At 44.0% G+C, this 21571-nt stretch overlaps 2 protein-coding genes across 2 annotated transcripts in view; both read right to left on the reverse strand.

Moving 5' to 3' along the window:
* Positions 1-694, reverse strand: part of p2rx7 (purinergic receptor P2X, ligand-gated ion channel, 7) — a 134752-nt gene extending 134058 nt beyond the window's left edge. The window contains exon 1 of the mRNA XM_072432691.1: positions 612-694. The gene's annotated coding sequence lies outside the window, so the exon portion shown is untranslated. The remainder of the gene's footprint in view (positions 1-611) is intronic.
* znf608 (zinc finger protein 608) overlaps positions 1-21230 on the reverse strand; it is a 40798-nt gene extending 19568 nt beyond the window's left edge. The window contains exon 1 of the mRNA XM_072432690.1: positions 20746-21230. Within this exon, the coding sequence (XP_072288791.1) occupies positions 20746-21039 (294 nt within the window). The 5' untranslated portion in view covers positions 21040-21230. The remainder of the gene's footprint in view (positions 1-20745) is intronic.
* Positions 21231-21571: the final 341 nt, after the last annotated feature.

Below are 21571 nucleotides of genomic sequence, written 5' to 3' on the forward strand. Positions count from 1 at the left end.
GAGGTCCTCAGAGTCCGAGATGGTTCATATGGCACTAACATATCCAAGATGTACTTTGGTGCTAGGCCATGGAGAGACTTGTACACAAGCAGAGCTGCTTTAAAGTCTATTCTCTGAGCCACAGGGGGCAGTGCAGAGACCTGAGAACAGGACTAATGTGTCCTGGTTTAGACCTGGTTTAGACCTGGTTTAGTCCTGGTTTAGACCTGGTTTAGTCCTGGTTTAGTCCTGGTTTAGCTCTGGTTTAGTCCAGGTTTAGTCCTGGTTTAATCCTGGTTTAGTCCTGGTTTAGACCTGGTTTAGTCCTGGTTTAGTCCTGGTTTAGCTCTGGTTTGGTCCAGGTTTAGTCCTGGTTTAGTCCTGGTTTATTCCTGGTTTAGACCTGGTTTAGTCCTGGTTTAATCCTGGTTTAATCCTGGTTTAGCTCTGGTTTAGTCCAGGTTTAGTCCTGGTTTAGTCCTGGTTTAGTCCTGGTTTAGACCTGGTTTTGTCCTGGTTAAGACCTGGTTTAGTCCTGGTTTAGTCCTGGTTTAGCTCTGGTTTAGTCCAGGTTTAGTCCTGGTTTATTCCTGGTTTAGACCTGGTTTAGTCCTGGTTTAATCCTGGTTCAGTCCTGGTTTAGACCTGGTTTAGACCTGGTTTAGTCCTGGTTTAGACCTGGTTTAGTCCAGGTTTAGACCTGGTTTAGTCCTGGTTTAGTCCAGGTTTAGTCCTGGTTTAGTCCTGGTTTAGACCTGGTTTAGTCCTGGTTTAGTCCTGGTTTAGTCCGGGTTTAGACATGGTTTAGTCCTGTTTTAGTCCTGGTTTAGTCCTGGTTTAGACCTGGTTTAGTCCTGGTTTAGTCCTGGTTTAGTCCGGGTTTAGACCTGGTTTAGTCCTGGTTTAGTCCTGGTTTAGTCCAGGTTTAGTCCAGGTTTAGAGCTGGTTTAGTCCTGGTTTAGTCCAGGTTTAGACCTGGTTTAGTCCTGGTTTGGACCTGGTTTAGTCCTGGTTTAGTCCTGGTTTAGTCCTGGTTTAGCTCTGGTTTAGTCCAGGTTTAGTCCTGGTTTAGTCCTGGTTTAATCCTGGTTTAGTCCTGGTTTAGACCTGGTTTTGTCCTGGTTTAGACCTGGTTTAGTCCTGGTTTAGTCCTGGTTTAGCTCTGGTTTAGTCCAGGTTTAGTCCTGGTTTATTCCTGGTTTGGTCCTGGTTTAATCCTGGTTCAGTCCTGGTTTAGACCTGGTTTAGACCTGGTTTAGTCCTGGTTTAGACCTGGTTTAGTCCAGGTTTAGACCTGGTTTAGTCCTGGTTTAGTCCAGGTTTAGTCCTGGTTTAGTCCTGTTTTAGTCCTGGTTTAGTCCTGGTTTAGACCTGGTTTAGTCCTGGTTTAGTCCTGGTTTAGTCCGGGTTTAGACCTGGTTTAGTCCTGGTTTAGTCCTGGTTTAGTCCAGGTTTAGTCCAGGTTTAGAGCTGGTTTAGTCCTGGTTTAGTCCAGGTTTAGACCTGGTTTAGTCCTGGTTTGGACCTGGTTTAGTCCTGGTTTAGTCCTGGTTTAGCTCTGGTTTAGTCCAGGTTTAGTCCTGGTTTAGTCCTGGTTTAATCCTGGTTTAGACCTGGTTTTGTCCTGGTTTAGACCTGGTTTAGTCTTGGTTTAGTCCTGGTTTAGCTCTGATTTAGTCCAGGTTTAGTCCTGGTTTATTCCTGGTTTGGTCCTGGTTTAGACCTGGTTTAGTCCTGGTTTAGTCCTGGTTTAGACCTGGTTTAGTCCTGGTTTAGACCTGGTTTAGTCCTGGTTTAGTCCTGGTTTAGACCTGGTTTAGTCCTGGTTTAGTCCTGGTTTAGACCTGGTTTAGACCTGCTTTAGTCCTGGTTTAGACCTGGTTTAGACCTGCTTTAGTCCTGGTTTAGTCCTGGTTTAGACCTGGTTTAGTCCTGGTTTAGTCCTGGTTTAGCTCTTGTTTAGTCCAGGTTTAGTCCTGGTTTAGACCTGGTTTAGTCCAGGTTTAGACCTGGTTTAGTCCTGGTTTAGTCCAGGTTTAGTCCTGGTTTAGTCCTGGTTTAGACCTGGTTTAGTCCTGGTTTAGTCCTGGTTTAGTCCGGGTTTAGTCCTGGTTTAGACCTGGTTTAGTCCTGGTTTAGTCCTGGTTTAGTCCGGGTTTAGACCTGGTTTAGTCCTGGTTTAGTCCTGGTTTAGCTCTGGTTTAGTCCAGGTTTAGTCCTGGTTTAGTCCTGGTTTAATCCTGGTTTAGTCCTGGTTTAGACCTGGTTTTGTCCTGGTTTAGACCTGGTTTAGTCCTGGTTTAGTCCAGGTTTAGTCCTGGTTTAGTCCTGTTTTAGTCCTGGTTTAGACCTGGTTTAGTCCAGGTTTAGTCCTGGTTTAGTCCTGTTTTAGTCCTGGTTTAGTCCTGGTTTAGACCTGGTTTAGTCCTGGTTTAGTCCTGGTTTAGTCCGGGTTTAGACCTGGTTTAGTCCTGGTTTAGTCCTGGTTTAGTCCAGGTTTAGTCCAGGTTTAGAGCTGGTTTAGTCCTGGTTTAGTCCAGGTTTAGACCTGGTTTAGTCCTGGTTTGGACCTGGTTTAGTCCAGGTTTAGTCGTGGTTTAGTCCTGGTTTAATCCTGGTTTAGACCTGGTTTTGTCCTGGTTTAGACCTGGTTTAGTCTTGGTTTAGTCCTGGTTTAGCTCTGATTTAGTCCAGGTTTAGTCCTGGTTTATTCCTGGTTTGGTCCTGGTTTATTCCTGGTTTGGTCCTGGTTTAATCCTGGTTTAGTCCTGGTTTAGCTCTGGTTTAGTCCTGGTTTAGACCTGGTTTTGTCCTGGTTTAGACCTGGTTTAGTCCTGGTTTAGTCCTGGTTTAGCTCTGGTTTAGTCCTGGTTTAATCCTGGTTTAGTCCTGGTTTAGACCTGGTTTAGTCCAGGTTTACACCTGGTTTAGTCTTGGTTTAGTCCTGGTTTAGTCCAGGTTTAGACCTGGTTTAGTCCTGGTTTAGTCCTGGTTTAGACCTGGTTTAGTCCTGGTTTAGTCCTGGTTTAGACCTGGTTTAGTCCTGGTTTAGTCCTGGTTTAGACCTGGTTTAGACCTGCTTTAGTCCTGGTTTAGACCTGGTTTAGACCTGCTTTAGTCCTGGTTTAGTCCTGGTTTAGACCTGGTTTAGTCCTGGTTTAGTCCTGGTTTAGCTCTTGTTTAGTCCAGGTTTAGTCCTGGTTTAGACCTGGTTTAGTCCAGGTTTAGACCTGGTTTAGTCCTGGTTTAGTCCAGGTTTAGTCCTGGTTTAGTCCTGGTTTAGACCTGGTTTAGTCCTGGTTTAGTCCTGGTTTAGTCCGGGTTTAGACATGGTTTAGTCCTGTTTTAGTCCTGGTTTAGTCCTGGTTTAGACCTGGTTTAGTCCTGGTTTAGTCCTGGTTTAGTCCGGGTTTAGACCTGGTTTAGTCCTGGTTTAGTCCTGGTTTAGCTCTGGTTTAGTCCAGGTTTAGTCCTGGTTTAGTCCTGGTTTAATCCTGGTTTAGTCCTGGTTTAGACCTGGTTTTGTCCTGGTTTAGACCTGGTTTAGTCCTGGTTTAGTCCTGGTTTAGCTCTTGTTTAGTCCAGGTTTAGTCCTGGTTTAGTCCTGGTTTAGACCTGGTTTAGACCTGGTTTAGTCCTGGTTTAGACCTGGTTTAGTCCAGGTTTAGACCTGGTTTAGTCCTGGTTTAGTCCAGGTTTAGTCCTGGTTTAGTCCTGGTTTAGACCTGGTTTAGTCCTGGTTTAGTCCTGGTTTAGTCCGGGTTTAGACATGGTTTAGTCCTGTTTTAGTCCTGGTTTAGTCCTGGTTTAGACCTGGTTTAGTCCTGGTTTAGTCCGGGTTTAGACCTGGTTTAGTCCTGGTTTAGTCCTGGTTTAGTCCAGGTTTAGTCCAGGTTTAGAGCTGGTTTAGTCCTGGTTTAGTCCAGGTTTAGACCTGGTTTAGTCCAGGTTTAGTCCTGGTTTAGTCCTGGTTTAATCCTGGTTTAGTCCTGGTTTAGACCTGGTTTTGTCCTGGTTTAGACCTGGTTTAGTCCTGGTTTAGTCCTGGTTTAGCTCTGGTTTAGTCCAGGTTTAGTCCTGGTTTATTCCTGGTTTGGTCCTGGTTTAATCCTGGTTTAGTCCTGGTTTAGTCCTGGTTTAGACCTGGTTTTGTCCTGGTTTAGACCTGGTTTAGTCCTGGTTTAGTCCTGGTTTAGCTCTGGTTTAGTCCTGGTTTAGTCCTGGTTTAGCTCTGGTTTGGTCCTGGTTTAGCTCTGGTTTGGTCCTGGTTTAATCCTGGTTTAGTCCTGGTTTAGACCTGGTTTAGTCCAGGTTTACACCTGGTTTAGTCCTGGTTTAGTCCTGGTTTAGTCCAGGTTTAGACCTGGTTTAGTCCTGGTTTAGACCTGGTTTAGTCCTGGTTTAGTCCTGGTTTAGACCTGGTTTAGTCCTGGTTTAGTCCTGGTTTAGACCTGGTTTAGTCCTGGTTTAGTCCTGGTTTAGACCTGGTTTAGTCCTGGTTTAGCTCTTGTTTAGTCCAGGTTTAGTCCTGGTTTAGACCTGGTTTAGTCCAGGTTTAGACCTGGTTTAGTCCTGGTTTAGTCCAGGTTTAGTCCTGGTTTAGTCCTGGTTTAGACCTGGTTTAGTCCTGGTTTAGTCCTGGTTTAGTCCTGGTTTAGACCTGGTTTAGTCCAGGTTTAGTCCTGGTTTAGTCCTGGTTTAGACCTGGTTTAGACCTGCTTTAGTCCTGGTTTAGACCTGGTTTAGACCTGCTTTAGTCCTGGTTTAGCTCTTGTTTAGTCCAGGTTTAGTCCTGGTTTAGACCTGGTTTAGTCCAGGTTTAGACCTGGTTTAGTCCTGGTTTAGTCCAGGTTTAGTCCTGGTTTAGTCCTGGTTTAGACCTGGTTTAGTCCTGGTTTAGTCCTGGTTTAGTCCGGGTTTAGACATGGTTTAGTCCTGTTTTAGTCCTGGTTTAGTCCTGGTTTAGACCTGGTTTAGTCCTGGTTTAGTCCTGGTTTAGTCCGGGTTTAGACCTGGTTTAGTCCTGGTTTAGTCCTGGTTTAGTCCGGGTTTAGACCTGGTTTAGTCCTGGTTTAGTCCTGGTTTAGTCTGGGTTTAGACCTGGTTTAGTCCTGGTTTAGTCCTGGTTTAGTCCAGGTTTAGTCCAGGTTTAGAGCTGGTTTAGTCCTGGTTTAGTCCAGGTTTAGACCTGGTTTAGTCCAGGTTTAGTCCTGGTTTAGTCCTGGTTTAATCCTGGTTTAGTCCTGGTTTAGACCTGGTTTTGTCCTGGTTTAGACCTGGTTTAGTCCTGGTTTAGTCCTGGTTTAGCTCTGGTTTAGTCCAGGTTTAGTCCTGGTTTATTCCTGGTTTGGTCCTGGTTTAATCCTGGTTTAGTCCTGGTTTAGTCCTGGTTTAGACCTGGTTTTGTCCTGGTTTAGACCTGGTTTAGTCCTGGTTTAGTCCTGGTTTAGCTCTGGTTTAGTCCTGGTTTAGTCCTGGTTTAGCTCTGGTTTGGTCCTGGTTTAGCTCTGGTTTGGTCCTGGTTTAATCCTGGTTTAGTCCTGGTTTAGACCTGGTTTAGTCCAGGTTTACACCTGGTTTAGTCCTGGTTTAGTCCTGGTTTAGTCCAGGTTTAGACCTGGTTTAGTCCTGGTTTAGACCTGGTTTAGTCCTGGTTTAGTCCTGGTTTAGACCTGGTTTAGTCCTGGTTTAGTCCTGGTTTAGACCTGGTTTAGTCCTGGTTTAGTCCTGGTTTAGACCTGGTTTAGTCCTGGTTTAGCTCTTGTTTAGTCCAGGTTTAGTCCTGGTTTAGACCTGGTTTAGTCCAGGTTTAGACCTGGTTTAGTCCTGGTTTAGTCCAGGTTTAGTCCTGGTTTAGTCCTGGTTTAGACCTGGTTTAGTCCTGGTTTAGTCCTGGTTTAGTCCTGGTTTAGACCTGGTTTAGTCCAGGTTTAGTCCTGGTTTAGTCCTGGTTTAGACCTGGTTTAGACCTGCTTTAGTCCTGGTTTAGACCTGGTTTAGACCTGCTTTAGTCCTGGTTTAGCTCTTGTTTAGTCCTGGTTTAGTCCTGGTTTAGACCTGGTTTAGTCCAGGTTTAGACCTGGTTTAGTCCTGGTTTAGTCCAGGTTTAGTCCTGGTTTAGTCCTGGTTTAGACCTGGTTTAGTCCTGGTTTAGTCCTGGTTTAGTCCGGGTTTAGACATGGTTTAGTCCTGTTTTAGTCCTGGTTTAGTCCTGGTTTAGACCTGGTTTAGTCCTGGTTTAGTCCTGGTTTAGTCCGGGTTTAGACCTGGTTTAGTCCTGGTTTAGTCCTGGTTTACCTCTGGTTTAGTCCAGGTTTAGTCCTGGTTTAGTCCTGGTTTAATCCTGGTTTAGTCCTGGTTTAGACCTGGTTTTGTCCTGGTTTAGACCTGGTTTAGTCCTGGTTTAGTCCAGGTTTAGTCCTGGTTTAGTCCTGTTTTAGTCCTGGTTTAGTCCGGGTTTAGACCTGGTTTAGTCCTGGTTTAGTCCTGGTTTAGCTCTGGTTTAGTCCAGGTTTAGTCCTGGTTTAGTCCTGGTTTAATCCTGGTTTAGTCCTGGTTTAGACCTGGTTTTGTCCTGGTTTAGACCTGGTTTAGTCCTGGTTTAGTCCAGGTTTAGTCCTGGTTTAGTCCTGTTTTAGTCCTGGTTTAGTCCTGGTTTAGACCTGGTTTAGTCCTGGTTTAGTCCTGGTTTAGTCCGGGTTTAGAGCTGGTTTAGTCCTGGTTTAGACCTGGTTTAGTCCAGGTTTACACCTGGTTTAGTCCTGGTTTAGTCCTGGTTTAGTCCAGGTTTAGACCTGGTTTAGTCCTGGTTTAGACCTGGTTTAGTCCTGGTTTAGTCCTGGTTTAGACCTGGTTTAGTCCTGGTTTAGTCCTGGTTTAGACCTGGTTTAGTCCTGGTTTAGTCCTGGTTTAGACCTGGTTTAGTCCTGGTTTAGCTCTTGTTTAGTCCAGGTTTAGTCCTGGTTTAGACCTGGTTTAGTCCAGGTTTAGACCTGGTTTAGTCCTGGTTTAGTCCAGGTTTAGTCCTGGTTTAGTCCTGGTTTAGACCTGGTTTAGTCCTGGTTTAGTCCTGGTTTAGTCCTGGTTTAGACCTGGTTTAGTCCAGGTTTAGTCCTGGTTTAGTCCTGGTTTAGACCTGGTTTAGACCTGCTTTAGTCCTGGTTTAGACCTGGTTTAGACCTGGTTTAGTCCTGGTTTAGACCTGGTTTAGTCCAGGTTTAGACCTGGTTTAGTCCTGGTTTAGTCCAGGTTTAGTCCTGGTTTAGTCCTGGTTTAGACCTGGTTTAGTCCTGGTTTAGTCCTGGTTTAGTCCGGGTTTAGACATGGTTTAGTCCTGTTTTAGTCCTGGTTTAGTCCTGGTTTAGACCTGGTTTAGTCCTGGTTTAGTCCTGGTTTAGTCCGGGTTTAGACCTGGTTTAGTCCTGGTTTAGTCCTGGTTTACCTCTGGTTTAGTCCAGGTTTAGTCCTGGTTTAGTCCTGGTTTAATCCTGGTTTAGTCCTGGTTTAGACCTGGTTTTGTCCTGGTTTAGACCTGGTTTAGTCCTGGTTTAGTCCAGGTTTAGTCCTGGTTTAGTCCTGTTTTAGTCCTGGTTTAGTCCGGGTTTAGACCTGGTTTAGTCCTGGTTTAGTCCTGGTTTAGCTCTGGTTTAGTCCAGGTTTAGTCCTGGTTTAGTCCTGGTTTAATCCTGGTTTAGTCCTGGTTTAGACCTGGTTTTGTCCTGGTTTAGACCTGGTTTAGTCCTGGTTTAGTCCAGGTTTAGTCCTGGTTTAGTCCTGTTTTAGTCCTGGTTTAGTCCTGGTTTAGACCTGGTTTAGTCCTGGTTTAGTCCTGGTTTAGTCCGGGTTTAGAGCTGGTTTAGTCCTGGTTTAGTCCTGGTTTAGTCCAGGTTTAGTCCAGGTTTAGACCTGGTTTAGTCCTGGTTTGGACCTGGTTTAGTCCTGGTTTAGTCCTGGTTTAGCTCTGGTTTAGTCCAGGTTTAGTCGTGGTTTAGTCCTGGTTTAATCCTGGTTTAGACCTGGTTTTGTCCTGGTTTAGACCTGGTTTAGTCTTGGTTTAGTCCTGGTTTAGCTCTGATTTAGTCCAGGTTTAGTCCTGGTTTATTCCTGGTTTGGTCCTGGTTTATTCCTGGTTTGGTCCTGGTTTAATCCTGGTTTAGTCCTGGTTTAGCTCTGGTTTAGTCCTGGTTTAGACCTGGTTTTGTCCTGGTTTAGACCTGGTTTAGTCCTGGTTTAGTCCTGGTTTAGCTCTGGTTTAGTCCTGGTTTAATCCTGGTTTAGTCCTGGTTTAGACCTGGTTTAGTCCAGGTTTACACCTGGTTTAGTCTTGGTTTAGTCCTGGTTTAGTCCAGGTTTAGACCTGGTTTAGTCCTGGTTTAGTCCTGGTTTAGACCTGGTTTAGTCCTGGTTTAGTCCTGGTTTAGACCTGGTTTAGTCCTGGTTTAGTCCTGGTTTAGACCTGGTTTAGACCTGCTTTAGTCCTGGTTTAGACCTGGTTTAGACCTGCTTTAGTCCTGGTTTAGTCCTGGTTTAGACCTGGTTTAGTCCTGGTTTAGTCCTGGTTTAGCTCTTGTTTAGTCCAGGTTTAGTCCTGGTTTAGACCTGGTTTAGTCCAGGTTTAGACCTGGTTTAGTCCTGGTTTAGTCCAGGTTTAGTCCTGGTTTAGTCCTGGTTTAGACCTGGTTTAGTCCTGGTTTAGTCCTGGTTTAGTCCGGGTTTAGACATGGTTTAGTCCTGTTTTAGTCCTGGTTTAGTCCTGGTTTAGACCTGGTTTAGTCCTGGTTTAGTCCTGGTTTAGTCCGGGTTTAGACCTGGTTTAGTCCTGGTTTAGTCCTGGTTTAGCTCTGGTTTAGTCCAGGTTTAGTCCTGGTTTAGTCCTGGTTTAATCCTGGTTTAGTCCTGGTTTAGACCTGGTTTTGTCCTGGTTTAGACCTGGTTTAGTCCTGGTTTAGTCCAGGTTTAGTCCTGGTTTAGTCCTGTTTTAGTCCTGGTTTAGTCCTGGTTTAGACCTGGTTTAGTCCTGGTTTAGTCCTGGTTTAGTCCGGGTTTAGACCTGGTTTAGTCCTGGTTTAGTCCTGGTTTAGTCCAGGTTTAGTCCAGGTTTAGAGCTGGTTTAGTCCTGGTTTAGTCCAGGTTTAGACCTGGTTTAGTCCTGGTTTGGACCTGGTTTAGTCCTGGTTTAGTCCTGGTTTAGCTCTGGTTTAGTCCAGGTTTAGTCGTGGTTTAGTCCTGGTTTAATCCTGGTTTAGACCTGGTTTTGTCCTGGTTTAGACCTGGTTTAGTCTTGGTTTAGTCCTGGTTTAGCTCTGATTTAGTCCAGGTTTAGTCCTGGTTTATTCCTGGTTTGGTCCTGGTTTATTCCTGGTTTGGTCCTGGTTTAATCCTGGTTTAGTCCTGGTTTAGCTCTGGTTTAGTCCTGGTTTAGACCTGGTTTTGTCCTGGTTTAGACCTGGTTTAGTCCTGGTTTAGTCCTGGTTTAGCTCTGGTTTAGTCCTGGTTTAATCCTGGTTTAGTCCTGGTTTAGACCTGGTTTAGTCCAGGTTTACACCTGGTTTAGTCTTGGTTTAGTCCTGGTTTAGTCCAGGTTTAGACCTGGTTTAGTCCTGGTTTAGTCCTGGTTTAGACCTGGTTTAGTCCTGGTTTAGTCCTGGTTTAGACCTGGTTTAGTCCTGGTTTAGTCCTGGTTTAGACCTGGTTTAGACCTGCTTTAGTCCTGGTTTAGACCTGGTTTAGACCTGCTTTAGTCCTGGTTTAGTCCTGGTTTAGACCTGGTTTAGTCCTGGTTTAGTCCTGGTTTAGCTCTTGTTTAGTCCAGGTTTAGTCCTGGTTTAGACCTGGTTTAGTCCAGGTTTAGACCTGGTTTAGTCCTGGTTTAGTCCAGGTTTAGTCCTGGTTTAGTCCTGGTTTAGACCTGGTTTAGTCCTGGTTTAGTCCTGGTTTAGTCCGGGTTTAGACATGGTTTAGTCCTGTTTTAGTCCTGGTTTAGTCCTGGTTTAGACCTGGTTTAGTCCTGGTTTAGTCCTGGTTTAGTCCGGGTTTAGACCTGGTTTAGTCCTGGTTTAGTCCTGGTTTAGCTCTGGTTTAGTCCAGGTTTAGTCCTGGTTTAGTCCTGGTTTAATCCTGGTTTAGTCCTGGTTTAGACCTGGTTTTGTCCTGGTTTAGACCTGGTTTAGTCCTGGTTTAGTCCTGGTTTAGCTCTGGTTTAGTCCAGGTTTAGTCCTGGTTTATTCCTGGTTTGGTCCTGGTTTAATCCTGGTTTTGTCCTGGTTTAGACCTGGTTTAGTCCTGGTTTAGTCCTGGTTTAGCTCTTGTTTAGTCCAGGTTTAGTCCTGGTTTAGTCCTGGTTTAGACCTGGTTTAGACCTGGTTTAGTCCTGGTTTAGACCTGGTTTAGTCCAGGTTTAGACCTGGTTTAGTCCTGGTTTAGTCCAGGTTTAGTCCTGGTTTAGTCCTGGTTTAGACCTGGTTTAGTCCTGGTTTAGTCCTGGTTTAGTCCGGGTTTAGACATGGTTTAGTCCTGTTTTAGTCCTGGTTTAGTCCTGGTTTAGACCTGGTTTAGTCCTGGTTTAGTCCTGGTTTAGTCCGGGTTTAGACCTGGTTTAGTCCTGGTTTAGTCCTGGTTTAGTCCAGGTTTAGTCCAGGTTTAGAGCTGGTTTAGTCCTGGTTTAGTCCAGGTTTAGACCTGGTTTAGTCCAGGTTTAGTCCTGGTTTAGTCCTGGTTTAATCCTGGTTTAGTCCTGGTTTAGACCTGGTTTTGTCCTGGTTTAGACCTGGTTTAGTCCTGGTTTAGTCCTGGTTTAGCTCTGGTTTAGTCCAGGTTTAGTCCTGGTTTATTCCTGGTTTGGTCCTGGTTTAATCCTGGTTTAGTCCTGGTTTAGTCCTGGTTTAGACCTGGTTTTGTCCTGGTTTAGACCTGGTTTAGTCCTGGTTTAGTCCTGGTTTAGCTCTGGTTTAGTCCTGGTTTAGTCCTGGTTTAGCTCTGGTTTGGTCCTGGTTTAATCCTGGTTTAGTCCTGGTTTACACCTGGTTTAGTCCTGGTTTAGTCCTGGTTTAGTCCAGGTTTAGACCTGGTTTAGTCCTGGTTTAGACCTGGTTTAGTCCTGGTTTAGTCCTGGTTTAGACCTGGTTTAGTCCTGGTTTAGTCCTGGTTTAGACCTGGTTTAGTCCTGGTTTAGTCCTGGTTTAGACCTGGTTTAGTCCTGGTTTAGCTCTTGTTTAGTCCAGGTTTAGTCCTGGTTTAGACCTGGTTTAGTCCAGGTTTAGACCTGGTTTAGTCCTGGTTTAGTCCAGGTTTAGTCCTGGTTTAGTCCTGGTTTAGACCTGGTTTAGTCCTGGTTTAGTCCTGGTTTAGTCCTGGTTTAGACCTGGTTTAGTCCAGGTTTAGTCCTGGTTTAGACCTGGTTTAGTCCAGGTTTAGACCTGGTTTAGTCCTGGTTTAGTCCAGGTTTAGTCCTGGTTTAGTCCTGGTTTAGTCCTGGTTTAGTCCTGGTTTAGACCTGTTTTACTCCTGGTTTAGTCCTGGTTTAGACCTGGTTTAGTCCTGGTTTAGTCCTGGTTTAGTCCGGGTTTAGACCTGGTTTAGTCCTGGTTTAGTCCTGGTTTAGTCCTGGTTTAATCCTGGTTTAGTCCTGGTTTAGACCTGGTTTTGTCCTGGTTTAGACCTGGTTTAGTCCTGGTTTAGTCCAGGTTTAGTCCTGGTTTACACCTGGTTTAGACCTGGTTTTGTCCTGGTTTAGTCCTCCTTTAGTCCTGGTTTAGACCTGGTTTAGAACTGGTTTAGTCCTGGTTTAGACCTGGTTTAGTCCAGGTTTAGACCTGGTTTAGTCCTGGTTTAGTCCTGGTTTAGTCCTGGTTTAGTCCGGGTTTAGACCTGGTTTAGTCCAGGTTTAGTAACTAAAGACACAACTCAGAGTGCTATAAAACTCTAAAGACACACCTCAGACTGTATAAAGCTCTAAAGAGACACCTCAGAGCTGTATAAAGCTCTAAAGACACACCTCAGAGCGGTATAAAGCTCTAAAGACACACCTCAGAGTGTATTAAGCTCTAAAGACACACCTCAGAGAGGAATAAAGCTCTAAAGACACACCTCAGAGCGGTATAAAGCTCTAAAACACACCTCAGAGCCTTATAAAGCTCTAAAAACACATCTCAGAGTGTATAAAGCTCTAAAGACACACCTCAGAGTGCTATAAAGCTCTAAAGTCACACCTCAGAGTGCTATAAAACTCTAAAGAAACACCTCAGAGTGGTATAAGGCTCTAAAGACACACCTCAGAGTGCTATAAAACTCTAAAGACACACCTCAGAGAGGAATAAAGCTCTAAAGACACACCTCAGAGTGCTATAAAGCTCTAAAGACACAACTCAGAGTGCTATAGAGCTCTAAAGTCACACCTCAGAGTGCTATAAAACTCTAAAGAAACACCTCAGAGTGGTATAAGGCTCTAAAGACACACCTCAGAGCGGTATAAAGCTCTAAAGACACACCTCAGAGCGGTATAAAGCTCTAAAGACACACCTCAGAGCGGTATAAAGCTCTAAAGACACACCTCAGAGTGTTATAAAGCTCTAAAGACACACCTCAGAGTGCTATAAAACTCTAAAGACACACCTCAGAGAGGAATAAAGCTCTAAAGACACACCTCAGAGCGGTATAAAGCTCTAAAACACACCTCAGAGCCTTATAAAGCTCTAAAAACACATCTCAGAGTGTATAAAGCTCTAAAGACACACCTCAGAGTGCTATAAAGCTCTAAAGACACAACTCAGAGTGCTATAAAGCTCTAAAGTCACACCTCAGAGTGCTATAAAACTCTAAAGAAACACCTCAGAGTGGTATAAAGCTCTAAAGACACACCTCAGAGTGTATAAAGCTCTAAAGACACACCTCAGAGCGTTATAAAGCTCTAAAGACACACCTCATAGTGGTATAAAGCTCTAAAGACACACCTCAGAGTGTATAAAGCTCTAAAGACACACCTCAGACTGTATAAAGCTCTAAAGACACACCTCAGAGCGTTATAAAGCTCTAAAGACACACCTCAGATTGGTATAAAGCTCTAAAGACACACCTCAGAGCGTTATAAAGCTCTAAAGACACACCTCATAGTAGTATAAAGCTCTAAAGACACACCTCAGAGCGTTTTAAAGCTCTAAAGACACACCTCAGAGCGGTATAAAGCTCTAAAGAGACACCTCAGAGCTGTATAAAGCTCTAAAGACACACCTCAGAGTGTATAAAGCTCTAAAGACACACCTCAGAGTGTATTAAGCTCTAAAGACACACCTCAGAGTGGTATAAAGCTCTAAAGACACACCTCAGAGAGGAATAAAGCTCTAAAGACACACCTCAGAGCGGTATAAAGCTCTAAAACACACCTCAGAGCCTTATAAAGCTCTAAAAACACATCTCAGAGTGTATAAAGCTCTAAAGACACACCTCAGACTGTATAAAGCTCTAAAGACACACCTCAGAGCGTTTTAAAGCTCTAAAGACACACCTCAGAGCGGTATAAAGCTCTAAAGAGACACCTCAGAGCTGTATAAAGCTCTAAAGACACACCTCAGAGTGTATAAAGCTCTAAAGACACACCTCAGAGTGGTATAAAGCTCTAAAGACACACCTCAGAGAGGAATAAAGCTCTAAAGACACACCTCAGAGCGGTATAAAGCTCTAAAGACACACCTCAGAGAGGAATAAAGCTCTAAAGACACACCTCAGAGTGGTATAAAGCTCTAAAGACACACCTCAGAGAGGAATAAAGCTCTAAAGACACACCTCAGAGTGGTATAAAGCTCTAAAGACACACCTCAGAGAGGAATAAAGCTCTAAAGACACACCTCAGAGCCTTATAAAGCTCTAAAAACACATCTCAGAGTGTATAAAGCTCTAAAGACACACCTCAGAGTGTATAAAGCTCTAAAGACACACCTCAGAGTGCTATAAAGCTCTAAAGACACAACTCAGAGTGCTATAAAGCTCTAAAGTCACACCTCAGAGTGCTATAAAACTCTAAAGAAACACCTCAGAGTGTTATAAAGCTCTAAAGACACACCTCAGAGCGTTATAAAGCTCTAAAGACACACCTCAGAGCTGTATAAAGCTCTAAAGACACACCTCAGAGTGGTATAAAGCTCTAAAGACACACCTCAGAGCGTTATAAAACTCTAAAGACACACCTCAGAGCTGTATAAAGCTCTAAAGACACACCTCAGAGCGTTATAAAGCTCTAAAGACACACCTCAGACTGTATAAAGCTCTAAAGACACACCTCAGAGCGTTATAAAGCTCTAAAGACACACCTCAGAGCGTTATAAAGCTCTAAAGACACACCTCAGAGCGGTATAAAGCTCTAAAGACACACCTCAGAGTGGTATAAGGCTCTAAAGACACACCTCAGAGTGTATAAAGCTCTAAAGAGACACATCAGAGTGTTATAAAGCTCTAAAGACACACCTCAGAGTGCTATAAAACTCTAAAGACACACCTCAGAGAGGAATAAAGCTCTAAAGACACACCTCAGAGCGGTATAAAGCTCTAAAACACACCTCAGAGCCTTATAAAGCTATAAAAACACATCTCAGAGTGTATAAAGCTCTAAAGACACACCTCAGAGTGCTATAAAGCTCTAAAGACACAACTCAGAGTGCTATAAAGCTCTAAAGTCACACCTCAGAGTGCTATAAAACTCTAAAGAAACACCTCAGAGTGGTATAAAGCTCTAAAGACACACCTCAGAGTGATATAAAGCTCTAAAGATACACCTCAGAGCGTTATAAAGCTCTAAAGACACACCTCAGAGCGTTATAAAGCTCTAAAGACACACCTCAGACTGTATAAAGCTCTAAAGACACACCTCAGAGCGTTATAAAGCTCTAAAGACACACCTCAGACTGTATAAAGCTCTAAAGACACACCTCAGAGCGTTATAAAGCTTTAAAGACACACCTCAGAGCGGTATAAAGCTCTAAAGAGACACCTCAGAGCTGTATAAAGCTCTAAAGACACACCTCAGAGTGTATAAAGCTCTAAAGACACACCTAAGAGCTGTATAAAGCTCTAAAGACACACCTCAGAGTGTATTAAGCTCTAAAGACACACCTCAGAGTGGTATAAAGCTCTAAAGACACACCTCAGAGAGGAATAAAGCTCTAAAGACACACCTCAGAGCGGTATAAAGCTCTAAAACACACCTCAGAGCCTTATAAAGCTCTAAAAACACATCTCAGAGTGTATAAAGCTCTAAAGACACACCTCAGAGTGCTATAAAGCTCTAAAGACACAACTCAGAGTGCTATAGAGCTCTAAAGTCACACCTCAGAGTGCTATAAAACTCTAAAGAAACACCTCAGAGTGGTATAAAGCTCTAAAGACACACCTCAGAGCGGTATAAAGCTCTAAAGACACACCTCAGAGTGGTGTAAGGCTCTAAAGACACACCTCAGAGTGTATAAAGATCTAAAGAGACACCTCAGAGTGCTATAAAGCTCTAAAGACACACCTCAGAGTGCTATAAAACTCTAAAGACACACCTCAGAGAGGAATAAAGCTCTAAAGACACACCTCAGAGCGGTATAAAGCTCTAAAACACACCTCAGAGCCTTATAAAGCTCTAAAAACACATCTCAGAGTGTATAAAGCTCTAAAGACACACCTCAGAGTGCTATAAAGCTCTAAAGACACAACTCAGAGTGCTATAAAGCTCTAAAGACACACCTCAGAGTGCTATAAAGCTCTAAAGACACAACTCAGAGTGCTATAAAACTCTAAAGAAACACTTCAGAGTGGTATAAAGCTCTAAAGACACACCTCAGAATGTATAAAGCTCTGAAAACACACCTCAGACTGTATAAAGCTCTAAAGACACACCTCAGACTGTATAAAGCTCTAAAGACACACCTCAGAGCGTTATAAAGCTCTAAAGACACACCTCAGAGCGTTATAAAGCTCTAAAGACACACCTCAGAGCTGTATAAAGCTCTAAAGACACACCTCAGAGCGTTATAAAGCTCTAAAGACACACCTCAGAGCGTTATAAAGCTCTAAAGACACACCTCAGAGTGTATAAAGCTCTAAAGACACACCTCAGACTGTATAAAGCTCTAAAGACACACCTCATAGTGGTATAAAGCTCTAAAGACACACCTCATAGTGTATAAAGCTCTAAAGACACACCTCAGAGTGTATAAAGCTCTAAAGACACACCTCAGAGTGCTATAAAGCTCTAAAGTCACACCTCAGAGTGCTATAAAACTCTAAATAAACACCTCAGAGTGGTATAAAGCTCTAAAGACACACCTCAGAGTGGTATAAAGCTCTAAAGATACACCTCAGACTGTATAAAGCTCTAAAGACACACCTCAGAGCGTTATAAAGCTCTAAAGACACACCTCAGAGCTGTATAAAGCTCTAAAGACACACCTCAGAGTGGTATAAAGCTCTAAAGACACACCTCAGATTGTATAAAGCCCTAAAGACACACCTCAGAGCGTTATAAAACTCTAAAGACACACCTCAGAGCTGTATAAAGCTCTAAAGACACACCTCAGAGCGTTATAAAGCTCTAAAGACACACCTCAGACTGTATAAAGCTCTAAAGACACACCTCAGACTGTATAAAGCTCTAAAGACACACCTCATAGTGGTATAAAGCTCTAAAGACACACCTCATAGTGTATAAAGCTCTAAAGACACACCTCAGAGTGTATAAAGCTCTAAAGACACACCTCAGAGTGCTATAAAGCTCTAAAGTCACACCTCAGAGTGCTATAAAACTCTAAATAAACACCTCAGAGTGGTATAAAGCTCTAAAGACACACCTCAGAGTGGTATAAAGCTCTAAAGATACACCTCAGACTGTATAAAGCTCTAAAGACACACCTCAGAGCGTTATAAAGCTCTAAAGACACACCTCAGAGCTGTATAAAGCTCTAAAGACACACCTCAGAGTGGTATAAAGCTCTAAAGACACACCTCAGATTGTATAAAGCCCTAAAGACACACCTCAGAGCGTTATAAAACTCTAAAGACACACCTCAGAGCGGTATAAAGCTCTAAAGAGACACCTCAGAGCTGTATAAAGCTCTAAAGACACACCTCAGAGTGTATAAAGCTCTAAAGACACACCTCAGAGTGTATTAAGCTCTAAAGACACACCTCAGAGTGGTATAAAGCTCTAAAGACACACCTCAGAGAGGAATAAAGCTCTAAAGACACACCTCAGAGTGGTATAAAGCTCTAAAACACACCTCAGAGCCTTATAAAGCTCTAAAAACACATCTCAGAGTGTATAAAGCTCTAAAGACACACCTCAGACTGTATAAAGCTCTAAAGACACACCTCAGAGCGTTTTAAAGCTCTAAAGACACACCTCAGAGTGTCTTAAGCTCTAAAGACACACCTCAGAGTGGTATAAAGCTCTAAAGACACACCTCAGAGAGGAATAAAGCTCTAAAGACACACCTCAGAGCGGTATAAAGCTCTAAAACACACCTCAGAGCCTTATAAAGCTCTAAAAACACATCTCAGAGTGTATAAAGCTCTAAAGACACACCTCAGAGTGTATAAAGCTCTAAAGACACACCTCAGAGTGCTATAAAGCTCTAAAGACACAACTCAGAGTGCTATAAAGCTCTAAAGTCACACCTCAGAGTGCTATAAAACTCTAAAGAAACACCTCAGAGTGTTATAAAGCTCTAAAGACACACCTCAGAGTGGTATAAAGCTCTAAAGACACACCTCAGACTGTATTAAGCTCTAAAGACACACCTCAGAGTGTTATAAAGCTCTAAAGACACACCTCAGAGTGTATAAAGCTCTAAAGACACACCTCAGAGTGTATTAAGCTCTAAAGACACACCTCATAGTGGTATAAAGCTCTAAAGACACACCTCAGAGTGTATAAAGCTCTAAAGACACACCTCAGAGTGGTATAAAGCTCTAAAGACACACCTCAGAGTGTTATAAAGCTCTAAAGACACACCTCAGAGTGTATAAAGCTCTAAAGACACACATCAGAGCGGTATAAAGCTCTAAAACACACCTCAGAGCCTTATAAAGCTCTAAAAACACATCTCAGAGTGTATAAAGCTCTAAAGACACACCTCAGAGTGCTATAAAGCTCTAAAGACACAACTCAGAGTGCTATAAAGCTCTAAAGTCACACCTCAGAGTGCTATAAAACTCTAAAGAAACACCTCAGAGTGGTATAAAGCTCTAAAGACACACCTCAGAGTGGTATAAAGCTCTAAAGACACACCTCAGACTGTATAAAGCTCTAAAGACACACCTCAGAGCGGTATAAAGCTCTAAAGACACACCTCAGAGTGGTATAAGGCTCTAAAGACACACCTCAGAGTGTATAAAGCTCTAAAGACACACCTCAGAGTGCTATAAAACTCTAAAGACACACCTCAGAGAGGAATAAAGCTCTAAAGACACACCTCAGAGCGGTATAAAGCTCTAAAACACACCTCAGAGCCTTATAAAGCTCTAAAAACACATCTCAGAGTGTATAAAGCTCTAAAGACACACCTCAGAGTGCTATAAAGCTCTAAAGACACAACTCAGAGTGCTATAAAGCTCTAAAGTCACACCTCAGAGTGCTATAAAACTCTAAAGAAACACCTCAGAGTGGTATAAAGCTCTAAAGACACACCTCAGAGTGTTATAAAGCTCTAAAGCCATCATATCCCTGAGACCTCAAGAAGGGAAGGAGCGACTGGACTGTGCCTCATAGAGACTATCTCAACAAATCCTCCCAAACTGAATCCACAAAGACACAAGAGGACATAAGACCATCTTTACACACAATGAGACACACACAAGAGGACATAAGACCATCTTTACACACAATGAGACACACACAAGAGACATAAGACCATCTTTACACACAATGAGACACACACAAGACGACATAAGACCATCTTTACACACATAGAGACACACACAAGAGGACTTAAGACCATCTTTACACACAAAGAGACACACACAAGAGGACATAAGACCATCTTTACACACAATGAGACACACACAAGACGACATAAGACCATCTTTACACACAAAGAGACACACACAAGAGGACATAAGACCATCTTTACACACAAAGAGACACACACAAGACGACATAAGACCATCTTTACACACAAAGAGACACACACAAGAGGACATAAGACCATCTTTACACACAAAGAGACACACACAAGAGGACATAAGACCATCTTTACACACAATGAGACACACACAAGAGGACATAAGACCATCTTTACACACAAAGAGACACACACAAGAGGACATAAGACCATCTTTACACACAAAGAGACACACACAAGAGGACATAAGACCATCTTTACACACAAAGAGACACACACAAGAGGACATAAGACCATCTTTACACACAATGAGACACACACAAGAGGACATAAGACCATCTTTACACAAAATGAGACACACAAACACAACTAAACAAAGATGGAAGAATAAGTCTGGACTTATTTATTTAAAGTGATGAGCAAATTTAAAATGGATGATTTAATTATAAAACATATTGAGGCTCTTTACGATGGTCCAACATCAAGACTTAAAATCACTGGTCACATGACAGACTCTGGACAGAGGGGTCAGACAGGGCTGTGCCTGGTCTCTCCTGCTGTTTGAACCATTGGCCCAATTTATGAGACATTTAGAAACAATTCATTGAAAATACAGATAATGTTTTATTATATTTGACCAAACTCAATGTGATGATTTTTTTTTTGATGGTGAAATGTCTGGAAACAAATGAAATGTACAAAAACTGAAATGAATCATTATCAAGTGATGGATCGGCTTTAGTGTTAGACCTGGTTTAGACCTGGTTTAGACCTGGTTTAGACCTGGTTTAGTCCTGGTTTAGTCCTGGTTTAGTCCTGGTTTAGTCCTGGTTTAGACCTGGTTTAGACCTGGTTTAGACCTGGTTTAGTCCTGGTTTAGACCTGGTTTAGACCTGGTTTAGTCCTGGTTTAGACCTGGTTTAGTCCTGGTTTAGACCTGGTTTAGTCCTGGTTTAGTCCTGGACTAATCCAGTCTTAAATTTAGTTGTGTTTGTTTAATTGGTGATAAATTATCAAATATATTTCATGTTTGGTCTCATGATGGCGATGAAAAGTTTAAACTCTTGACTCTTTAACGGTTCAAACCTTCAGAGCTTCAGGACAAAAACATCCAAACAACAAATACAAAGAAAAGATCATTTTATAGTCGACGAATGAAACGTTAAATCAAACTGGACCAGGACCAGGACCAGGACCAGGACCAGGACCAGGACCAGGACCAGGACCAGGACCAGGACCAGGACCAGGATCAGGATCAGGACCAGGACCAGGACCAGGACCAGGACCAGGACCAGGACCAGGACCAGGACCAGGACCAGGACCAGGATCAGGACCAGGACCAGGACCAGGACCAGGACCAGGACCATGACCAGGATCAGGACCAGGACCAGGACCAGGACCAGGACCAGGACCAGGATCAGGACCAGGACCAGGACCAGGACCAGGACCAGGACCATGACCAGGATCAGGACCAGGACCAGGACCAGGACCAGGACCAGGACCAGGACCAGGACCAGGACCAGGCCCGTGCGCGTCAGACAAAGCTCAGACGCGCTCCGTTAAGGCCCTTTCTGTCCCGGTTTGACCCGTTCTGTCCCGGTTTGTGTTTTCGTCTGTCTCGTGTCCGCGCGCGCGCACGCGGGGCCCGCTCTCAATGACACGCGCGGGACAGCGGTACCTTTTCCGCGGACACTCGGTGCTTCTTTGCCGCGCTGTCGTCCTGCGGCCGCCGCGCCGTGACCGCGGCATTGTTCGCGCCGCCGCCGCTGTTGTTCTCCGCCATGACGCCGCGGATCGGAGCGGATCCGGGAGGAGACGGAGGGCTGTGCGGCGAGAGGAAGACGCGCGGAGGGGAGGCGGCATCCTGACGCGCGCAAACACTGGACGCGTCATTGTCCCGCTCGCGTTTCCACGACGCGCGGAGAACGTTCCGGTTTTTGCGCTCATCTTTGCCCTTAGCGTCACAAAGCATGTCTCCTCCGCCTGTGCCGCGTGTGCCGCGCGTGCCGCCCGCCTGCCGCGCGTGCCCCCGTGCCTGCGGCGGAGGATGAAGGATGCGGCGGATGCGGCAGATGCGGCAGATGCGGCAGGGCGGTGCGCTCAGGGCCGCGGATGCTGCTGAAGACGCGCGCGGCGGAGGCTCTGGGGGGCCTCCATTCAAACTGAGACAGGCCGAGTGCGCATGCGCAGAGTACTCAAACCTGGACCCGAAAGAGTCAGGAATATTCATAATATTCACAATATTCATAATATTCACAATATTCACAATATTCGCACTATTTACACTACTCGCTCTAAAACCTACAAACCAAGTTATAAATCTGGGGGTAATAATTGAACTTTAACACATCAAATCAATAACAGCAGCTTTTTAACATCTAAAAAACATTGCCAAAATCAAAAATATAGTGTCAAAACCAGATTTAGAGAGACTTATCCATGCGTTTGTCTCCAGTAGATTAGACTGTAACGGCCGCTCACTGGTCTCTCCAAACGAGCTGTAA

The sequence above is a fragment of the Eucyclogobius newberryi genome, unplaced genomic scaffold (genome assembly GCF_026437365.1).
Source record: "Eucyclogobius newberryi isolate DKJ021-1_F unplaced genomic scaffold, fEucNew1.0.hap1 SCAF_6, whole genome shotgun sequence".
NCBI classification, from domain to species: domain Eukaryota; kingdom Metazoa; phylum Chordata; class Actinopteri; order Gobiiformes; family Gobiidae; genus Eucyclogobius; species Eucyclogobius newberryi.